Here is a 9713-nt window from a genome sequence, read left to right on the forward strand (position 1 = left end):
ACCGGGGAGGCGGGTCTTGAGCGGACAGGGGGCGGGGCCAATGACGTCGCAACGGCGGAGCCAGCAGAAGGTGGGCGGTGACAATGGAGCGTCACTGGAGGGGCGTGTCCAGAACGGAAAGGGCGTGATCAGACGTGAGGGGCGTGTCGCGGCGTCGGGGGGTGTGGTGGGTGGAGCCATGGGGACGTTGGAAGGGGCGTGGCTACGTGCGACATTGCGTCAGCGGTAGGCGGGGCCTCGGCCAACGCCACAGGATCGGAAACGACCGCTGCGGGATCCTCCTTCTCATAGGAGGAGGCCGCGAATACGTCAGAGGGAGGGGCGTGGCTTGGTCCGCGGAGGGGGGAGAGGGCGGGGCCGGCGACGGCAGGGGCGTGGCTTTAGCATTCCCGGATTGGAGGAGAAGCCGATGACGAGTTGGGGGGGGGCGGAGTTGTGGGGGCGTGGTCGTGTCGGCCTCGCTCACTGTGACGTACCCACTCCCTTCTCGCTGATTGGGTGGGCGGTGTCGGTGACGCTGGAGGTGGGCGGGGTGCCCTCCTGGCAGGGGCGTGTCCCGCCGACGTCTCCATCTCCGATTGGAGGAGACGGTGGTAGTGGGCGTGACGAGGAGGGTGGTGGGGGGGAGGAGGCGTGGCCGGAGGACTCGCCCCTTTGGCGTCCGCCTCGCCACTTCCGGTTTGCGGGAGCCTGCGGCCTGGGTGAGAAGGAGGTGGGGGACACCGAGAGAGAGACAGAGAGAGAGGGAGCGGGTCCCCGCCCTCCCCCCCCTGATGGCGGGCCCCCGGGACTACGACCATCTCTTCAAGCTCCTCATCATCGGAGACAGCGGTGAGGGGGAGGGGGCTATTCACCTGGGGGTGGCTTCACCTGGGGACTGGGTCACACCCCCCACATACCCCCCCACCCACCCCCCCCCCCCCCCCCCCCCCACCCCCCCCCCCCCCCTACACCCCCCCCCCACCCCCCCCCCCCCCCACCCTCTCCCCCCCCACACACCCTCTCCCCCCACACACCCTCTCCCCCACCACCCTCTCCCCCCACACACCCTCTCCCCCCCACCCTCTCCCCCTACCCTCTCCCCCACTACCCTCTCCCCCCCCACACACCCTCCCCCCCCCCACACACCCTCCCCCCCCCACACCCTCTCCCCCCCCCCCCTCTCCCCCCACACCCTCTCCCCCCCACACCCTCTCCCCCCCCACCCTCTCCCCCCCACCCCCTCTCCCCCCCCCCCCCCTCCCCCCACACCCTCACCCCCCACACCCTCTCCCCCCACACCCACTCCCCCCCCCACACCCTCTCCCCTCACACACCCTCTCCCCCCCCACACCCTCTCCCCTCACACACCCTCTCCCCCCCACACCCCCTCCCCCCCCCACCCTCTCCCCCACTACCCTCTCTCCCCCACTACCCTCTCCCCCACTACCCTCTCTCCCCCACTACCCTCTCCCCCACTACCCTCTCCCCCCCCACACACCCTCTCCCCCCCCACCCTCTCCTCCCTTCCTTCCCCCCCCCACCCTCTCCTCCCTTCCTCTCTCCCCCCCCCCCCGAGTGTAGGAGTTGGGAGGGTCACGTTGTGGCTGTATTGGTCAGTGCGTTGAGTGTAGGAGTTGGGAGGGTCACGTTGTGGCTGTATCGGTCAGTGCGTTGAGTGTAGGAGTTGGGAGGGTCACGTTGTGGCTGTATCGGTCAGTGCGTTGAGTGTAGGAGTTGGGAGGGTCACGTTGTGGCTGTATTGGTCAGTGCGTTGAGTGTAGGAGTTGGGAGGGTCATGTTGTGGCTGTATCGGTCAGTGTGTTGAGTGTAGGAGTTGGGAGGGTCACGTTGTGGCTGTATCGGTCAGTGTGTTGAGTGTAGGAGTTGGGAGGGTCACGTTGTGGCTGTATCGGTCAGTGCGTTGAGTGTAGGGGTTGGGAGGGTCACGTTGTGGCTGTATCGGTCAGTGCGTTGAGTGTAGGAGTTGGGAGGGTCACGTTGTGGCTGTATTGGTCAGTGTGTTGAGTGTAGGAGTTGGGAGGGTCACGTTGTGGCTGTATTGGTCAGTGCGTTGAGTGTAGGAGTTGGGAGGGTCACGTTGTGGCTGTATCGGTCAGTGCGTTGAGTGTAGGAGTTGGGAGGGTCACGTTGTGGCTGTATTGGTCAGTGCGTTGAGTGTAGGGGTTGGGAGGGTCACGTTGTGGCTGTATCGGTCAGTGCGTTGAGTGTAGGGGTTGGGAGGGTCACGTTGTGGCTGTATCGGTCAGTGCGTTGAGTGTAGGAGTTGGGAGGGTCACGTTGTGGCTGTATCGGTCAGTGCGTTGAGTGTAGGAGTTGGGAGGGTCACGTTGTGGCTGTATCGGTCAGTGCGTTGAGTGTAGGAGTTGGGAGGGTCATGTTGTGGCTGTATCGGTCAGTGTGTTGAGTGTAGGAGTTGGGAGGGTCACGTTGTGGCTGTATCGGTCAGTGCGTTGAGTGTAGGAGTTGGGAGGGTCACGTTGTGGCTGTATTGGTCAGTGTGTTGAGTGTAGGGGTTGGGAGGGTCACGTTGTGGCTGTATCGGTCAGTGCGTTGAGTGTAGGGTGGGAATAGGAAGGGTTTATGGGCCAAGGGGGGACTAGATTAGGTTAGGATATCTGGGTCAGCATGGACGGGTTGGATACAGGACAGGGACAGCACGGGGTTACTTACAGAATAAAGCTCCCTCTACACTGTCCCCCATCAAACACTCCCAGGGACTGGGACAGCACGGGGTTAGATACAGAGTAACTCTGATGTTAATTTGTTCCATTCTCTCTCCACAGGAGTGGGGAAAAGCAGTCTTCTCCTGCGATTTGCTGACAACACATTCTCAGGTAAATAACCCCCCCCCCTCACTGAGCAGTGGGGGGGGAAGGACAGTGTATCTAACACACCCCGGTCCCAGAGAGAGAGTTGGGAAAGGACAGTGTATCTAACACACCCCAGTCCCAGAGAGAGAGGGGGGGGAAAGGACAGTGTATCTAACACACCCCGGTCCCAGAGAGAGAGGGGGGAAAGGACAGTGTATCTAACACTCCCCGGTCCCAGAGAGAGAGAGAGGGGAAAGGACAGTGTATCTAACACACCCCGGTCCCAGAGAGAGAGGGGGGGGAAAGGACAGTGTATCTAACACACCCCGGTCCCAGAGAGAGAGAGGGGGAAAGGACAGTGTATCTAACACACCCCGGTCCCAGAGAGAGAGGGGGAAAGGACAGTGTATCTAACACACCCCGGTCCCAGAGAGAGAGGGGGGAAAGGACAGTGTATCTAACACACCCCGGTCCCAGAGAGAGAGAGAGGAGGAGAGGGCGAAAGGACACCCTGTGCTGTCGATCCTGTGAGGTGAGGTGTTGCCCTGTCTCGCTGTAGGGGGGTGGGTGGGTGTGGGACCCCCCCGTGCTGTCGATCCTGTGAGGTGAGGTGTTGCCCTGTCTCGCTGTAGGGGGGGTGGGTGGGTGTGGGACCCCCCCCCCCCGTGCTGTCGATCCTGTGAGGTGAGGTGAGGTGTTGCCCTGTCTCGCTGTAGGGGGGTGGGTGGGTGTGGGACCCCCCGTGCTGTCGATCCTGTGAGGTGAGGTGAGGTGTTGCCCTGTCTCGCTGTAGGGGGGGGGGTGGGTGGGTGTGGGACCCCCCCGTGCTGTCGATCCTGTGAGGTGAGGTGTTGCCCTGTCTCGCTGTAGTGGGGTGGGTGGGTGTGGGACACCCCGTGCTGTCGATCCTGTGAGGTGAGGTGTTGCCCTGTCTCGCTGTAGGGGGGGTGGGTGGGTGTGGGACACCCCGTGCTATCGAACCTATGAGGTGAGGTGTTGCCCTGTCTCGCTGTAGCGGGGTGGGTGGGTGTGGGACACCCCGTGCTGTCGATCCTGTGAGGTGAGGTGTTGCCCTGTCTCGCTGTAGGGGGGGTGGGTGGGTGTGGGACACCCCGTGCTGTCGATCCTGTGAGGTGAGGTGTTGCCCTGTCTCGCTGTAGGGGGGGTGGGTGGGTGTGGGACACCCCGTGCTGTCGATCCTGTGAGGTGAGGTGTTGCCCTGTCTCGCTGTAGGGAGCTACATCACGACCATTGGCGTTGATTTTAAAATACGAACTGTGGACGTTAACGGGGAAAAGGTCAAGCTGCAGATCTGGGACACTGCGGGTCAGGAGCGATTCCGTACCATCACATCCACGTGAGTGTCTCCTCTCAGTCACTCCCACGCCCCCTCCCTATCTCTGTGACCCCCCTACACCCCCTCCCTATCCCTGTAACCCCCGACACCCCCTCCCTATCCCTGTAACCCCCGACACCCCCTCCCTATCTCTGTAACCCCCCTACGCCCCCTCCCTATCCCTGTAACCCCCTACACCCCCTCCCTATCCCTGTAACCCCCCTACACTCCCTACCTATCCCTGTAATCCCCTACACCCCCTCCCTGTCCCTGTAACCCCCTACCCCCCCTCCCTATCTCTGTAACCCCCTACACCCCCTCCCTATCTCTGTAACCCCCTACACCCCCTCCCTGTCCCTGTAACCCCCCTACACCCCCTCCCTGTCCCTGTAACCCCCCTACACCCCCTCCCTATCCCTGTAACCCCCCTACACCCCCTCCCTATCCCTGTAACCCCCCCTACACCCCCTCCCTATCCCTGTAACCCCCCCTACACCCCCTCCCTATCTCTGTAACCCCCTACACCCCCTCCCTGTCCCTGTAACCCCCTACATCCCCTCCCTGTCCCTGTAACCCCCCTACACCCCCTCCCTGTCCCTGTAACCCCCCTACACCCCCTCCCTATCCCTGTAACCCCCCTACACCCCCTCCCTATCTCTGTAAGCCCCTACACCCCCTCCCTATCTCTGTAACCCCCTACACCCCCTCCCTATCTCTGTAACCCCCTACACCCCCTCCCTATCTCTGTAACCCCCTACACCCCCTCCCTGTCCCTGTAACCCCCCTACACCCCCTCCCTGTCCCTGTAACCCCCCTACACCCCCTCCCTGTCCCTGTAACCCCCCTACACCCCCTCCCTATCTCTGAACCCCCTGTGGCCCGTCCAGCCCCCTCCCTCTCTCTGTCACCTCCCTCGCTGGGCATGTGTTGGGGTGGCAGTGATGTCCTCTTTGGGCAGGGAGCACATGGATCAGAGAAAGGAGCCGGTGGGGAGGGGTAACGGCGTGAGCGAGGGTTGGGCTCTGCTTCCTGAGGGCTGGAGGGGGGGGGGGGAGCTGGGATAAATATCGAGGTGACAGGAAGGGCGAGCGATCGGGTGGGAAGAGACGGGATTGACTGGATCATCTCGCGTCGATACATCGGTTCCTAACAGAGTCTCGGTGGTTTTCCCCCCTCGGTTGCACTATCTGCCTCTCTCTCTCTCTCCCCTCTCCCTCCCCACCCCCTCCAGTTACTACCGGAACACTCACGGAGTGATTATCGTCTACGATGTGACCAATCCTGAGTCGTTCATCAACGTCAAGAGGTGGTTGTTTGAGATCAGTCAGAACTGTGACACTGTCACCAAGATCCTGGGTAAGAGTTTGGATTTACCCCCCCTCTCACCCAACGCTGAACCCCCCAACCAATACCTGAACCCCTTCCCCCGCTCTACACCGTCCCCCATGGACCCCCCAACCCCTTCCCCGTTCCCTCCCGCTCTACACCGTCCCCAAACCCCTTCCCCGTTCCCTCCCGCTCTACACCGTCCCCCAATGGACCCCAAACCCCTTCCCCGTTCCCTCCCGCTCTACACCGTCCCCGATGGACCCCAAACCCCTTCCCCGTTCCCTCCCGCTCTACACCGTCCCCCATGGACCCCAAACCCCTTCCCCGTTCCCTCCCGCTCTACACCGTCCCCAATGGGACCCCAAACCCCTTCCCCGTTCCCTCCCGCTCTACACCGTCCCCAATGGGACCCCAAACCCCTTCCCCGTTCCCTCCCGCTCTACACCGTCCCCAATGGACCCCAAACCCCTTCCCCGTTCCCTCCCGCTCTACACCGTCCCCCATGGGACCCCAAAACCCTTCCTGTTCCCTGATGGCGCCCCCTCTCCATTAACGGTCTGTCTTTTCCTCTGCCCTGATCCCAGTCGGGAATAAGAGCGAGGATCCCTCCCGGAGGAAGGTGGAGTTTGCCGACGCCAAGCGCTTCAGTGAGCAGATGGGCATCTGTCTCTTTGAGACCAGTGCGAAGGAGAACACCAACGTGGAGGAGGTGAGTGAGCAGCCCTCCGTCTTAAACTGCCAGAGAACCACATCGTCGGCAACAATGCTCGCTTCCCTCAGTGCAGCACGTTGGTGGGGCCACACTCTGGTACAAAATTGGCGTGGTGGTAGGGCGCAGGGGGGGGGGCCGTCTGTGACTAGTGGAAGCCCTCAGGGGCTCAGTACCGGGCTTCCCCTCTTCCCGGTGGCGGTCTCAAAGATTCGGAACTGATGGGTCCGTTGGCAGCCCAGGCTAACGGAGAGAGCGAGGGGGGGTCAGCTGGGCCGAGAGACGGGGGGGTTTCCTCTCGATGAGACCTGGGGAAAGTCGGATCAAGGGTAGGGGTCTCTCAGAGGGCAGGGGTGGGGGTCCTGGCGTTCAGATGCACGGTTCTGTGGGGTCCCGGGGTAGGGGGGAGACCGGGCAGTGAGTCCAGCGTTTGGGCACGCTCCGACAGTCAGGGCGTTGAGCGTAGAAGTCCTGGCAGATGGAATACATCGCAAATAAATGCGAGGACCATGCGTTCTGGTGATAGGAGAAAGGATTCTTACTCGAATGGTGAAAAAGTTGCAGCCGTGCTGATGTGCAGGGGGGCCTGGGGTGCCGTGAATTGCAGAGGGTTAGTCTACAAGTACAACAAATAATTCGGAAGGCGAAGTGGGATTTTGTCCCACGTTGCTGAAAGGATTGAGTTTAAGAGCGTGGAGGTAGTGCTTTATCTGTACAGTGTGCAGTTTTGACCTCCTCACTTAAGAAAGGATCGGATTACTTAGTGTGGAAACAGGCCCTGCAGCCCATCAAGTCCACACCGACCCTCCGAAGCGCAACCCACCCAGACCCGTTCCCCTACGTTGACCCCCCTACGGGCAATTTTGCACGGCCAATCCACCCGAACCTGCCCACCTTGGGGGGGATACCCACGCAGACGCAAACTCCAGACACACTCTTGCCTGAGGCGGGAATTGAACCCGGGGTCCCCTGGCACCGTGAGGCAGCGGGAAGGGGGTTCCAGAGTTGCGGGGGGGGGGGGGGGGTCGGCTTATGGGGAGCGGCCGAGTAGGTTGGGATAAAATTCACGGGACGTCAGAAGACTTGAGTGTGGGGGAATGTTCTAGAAATGTGTAAAACGATGAGGGGGGTGAGGCGAGGATAAGACGGCCTGGCCTCCAGATGAGAGGAAGCAGGTTTGGAACGAACTGAGAAGGGGGCTTCGGTTGTTAGTCGATGGAATTCCTGACCCAGGGCAATGGTCGACGCTGCTTCAGTAATCGCTTAGAAAGCTAAGGCAGGGACGCGTTTTGAAAGAAAGATAAAGGAATTCAAGGGATGCGATGGAAATGCGGGGAAGGGTCCATGAAAGGATGAGGCACGATTGTGAGCAGGGCCGGGCGGCCTACTCCTGGTTCCCATGTTGCAGGGTGTCCCCCCCCACCCCCTCGCTCCAAGGGAGGTGTGACCTGAGAGAGGACGGAGGCGACGCGCCAACTCTCGAGGGTCTGAGGGAGAGAGCGGACAAGCGAAACGTTCTTCAAGGGTGGGCGGACGATCGCGAGAGGAAGGGGGGGACTCGGCGTTTTTCTCAGGGTTGGGGAGTCCAGGGCATCCGCTTTAAGGCTAGAGGTGGGAGGGAGCGCCGAGGGGCGTCTTTCTCTTTTCGCCCAGAGGGTGGTACGCGCACGGACTGAGCTGCCAGAGGATATGGTTGAGACGGGGGGCATTAACACGTTGGGAGGGTCACGTTGTGGCTGTATTGGTCAGTGCGTTGAGTGTAGGGGTTGGGAGGGTCACGTTGTGGCTGTATTGGTCAGTGAGTTGAGTGTAGGAGTTGGGAGGGTCACGTTGTGGCTGTATTGGTCAGTGCGTTGAGTGTAGGGGTTGGGAGGGTCACGTTGTGGCTGTATTGGAGTCGGGGCCACTTTGGGAATACTGTGTTCGATTCCGGTCTCTCTGCTACAGGACGGATGTTGTGAAACGTTGGAAAGGATGTTGGGAGGGTTCGAGGCTACAGGGCTGTTTTCCCGGGAGCGTCGGAGGCCGAGGGGTGACCTTATCGAGGGGGCACGGACGGGATAGCGGCTCTGGGAGTGCGGAATTGTGCAGTTTGCTGACCAGGCACGACCTGTGTGTGTTCTCTCGTCCCCTTGAAACCTCCCCACCCCCTCACAGATGTTCAACGCTGTCACCTACTTGGTGCTGAAGTGCAAAAAAGACAATCTAGCTCGCCTGAACCAACAGCAGAACGAGGTGGTGAGGATTAACAAACCAAAGAAGAAGCCTGCAGTCAAGAAATGCTGCTGACCAAGGAAGGGGGGGGGGGGGGTGGGTGGGAATGCGTCTGGGAGGGTCGGGGGAGGGCTGATGTGGGCTTCTCAACGTTCTGACTCCTCCCCCCCCCCCCCCCCCCCCCGTCGTCCTCTCCTGAGTTGGCTCTGGAAGAGATACATTTCGAATGACCACACTTTCCCCGAATCCCCACCGGATGACAATGCCTAGTGCCTGCACGTGAAGGGGCCCTCCAAGGCATGGGGTGTTTGTGTGTGTGTGTGTATATAATATACGTATGTATATAAATATAAAAAACCTCATTGGGGCCAGGGGGGAGGCTAAACACCTGCTGTTTTACACTACCCAATGCTGCGGGCCACTCCTTATCCTGGCCCTCCAGTTAGCCGATTAATCCAAACACTACTTCATGTCCGTGGTGACCCAGAGCGACCGGGCTCCAGTTAATCCTTTATTTCGTCAAGTGACTCTGTCCTGGTTGAGGTGGTTCAGAGATAGGAATGTGTGCTCTGCCGGGTGGGTTGGGTTTCGGTGGGGGGAATCTCTCTACTGCATTACCGTAACCCCTACTCATTATTTCCCCCATTTGCGGATTGGTGCCGCACAGTCTGATATACCCCACACCCCCTCACTGTAACACCCTGATATACCCCACACCCCTCACTGTAACACCCTGATATACCCCACATCCCCTCACTGTAACACCCTGATATACCCATACCCCACACCCCTCACTGTAACACACTGATATACCCCACACCCCTCACTGTAACACTCTGATATACCCCACACCCCTCACTGTAATATCCTGATATACCCCACACCCCTCACTGTAACACACTGATATACCCCACACCCCCTCACTGTAACACTGATATACCCCACACCCCTCACTGTAACACTGATATACCCCACACCCCCTCACTGTAACACACTGATATATCCCACACCCCTCACTGTAACATTCTGATATTCCCATACCCCACACCCCCTCTCTGTAATATCCTGATATACCCCACACCCCTCACTGTAACACACTGATATACCCCACACCCCTCACTGTAACACACTGATATACCCCATACCCCGCACTGTAACACGCTGATATATCCCACACCCCTCACTGTAACACCCTGATATACCCCACACCCCTCACTGTAACACACTGATACACCCCACACCCCTCACTGTAACACACTGATACACCCCACACCCCTCACTGTAACACACTGATATACCCCACACCCCGCAC

At 60.2% G+C, this 9713-nt stretch overlaps 1 protein-coding gene across 1 annotated transcript; it reads left to right on the forward strand.

Moving 5' to 3' along the window:
* The first annotated feature begins 665 nt into the window (after positions 1–665).
* Positions 666–8512, forward strand: LOC132810749 (ras-related protein Rab-35-like). The gene is made up of 6 exons (XM_060822695.1): positions 666–831; positions 2787–2837; positions 4047–4170; positions 5381–5505; positions 6063–6187; positions 8345–8512. The coding sequence occupies exons 1-6, from the start codon at positions 774–776 to the stop codon at positions 8474–8476; spliced, it is 615 nt and encodes a 204-aa protein (XP_060678678.1). The 5' UTR covers positions 666–773; the 3' UTR covers positions 8477–8512.
* Positions 8513–9713: the final 1201 nt, after the last annotated feature.

The sequence above is a fragment of the Hemiscyllium ocellatum genome, unplaced genomic scaffold (genome assembly GCF_020745735.1).
Source record: "Hemiscyllium ocellatum isolate sHemOce1 unplaced genomic scaffold, sHemOce1.pat.X.cur. scaffold_1867_pat_ctg1, whole genome shotgun sequence".
Taxonomy (NCBI): Eukaryota; Metazoa; Chordata; class Chondrichthyes; order Orectolobiformes; family Hemiscylliidae; genus Hemiscyllium; species Hemiscyllium ocellatum.

What these genes read in the sequence shown, in the direction of transcription:
- LOC132810749 (XM_060822695.1), top strand. Translation starts at nt 774, where the DNA reads ATGGCGGGCCCCCGGGACTACGACCATCTCTTCAAGCTCCTCATCATC. An exon ending in TGCTGACAACACATTCTCAG is followed by an intron (nt 2,838 to 4,046) that starts GTAAATAACCCC and finishes GTCTCGCTGTAG; the next exon opens with GGAGCTACATCACGACCATT. An exon ending in AGAACACCAACGTGGAGGAG is followed by an intron (nt 6,188 to 8,344) that starts GTGAGTGAGCAG and finishes ACCCCCTCACAG; the next exon opens with ATGTTCAACGCTGTCACCTA.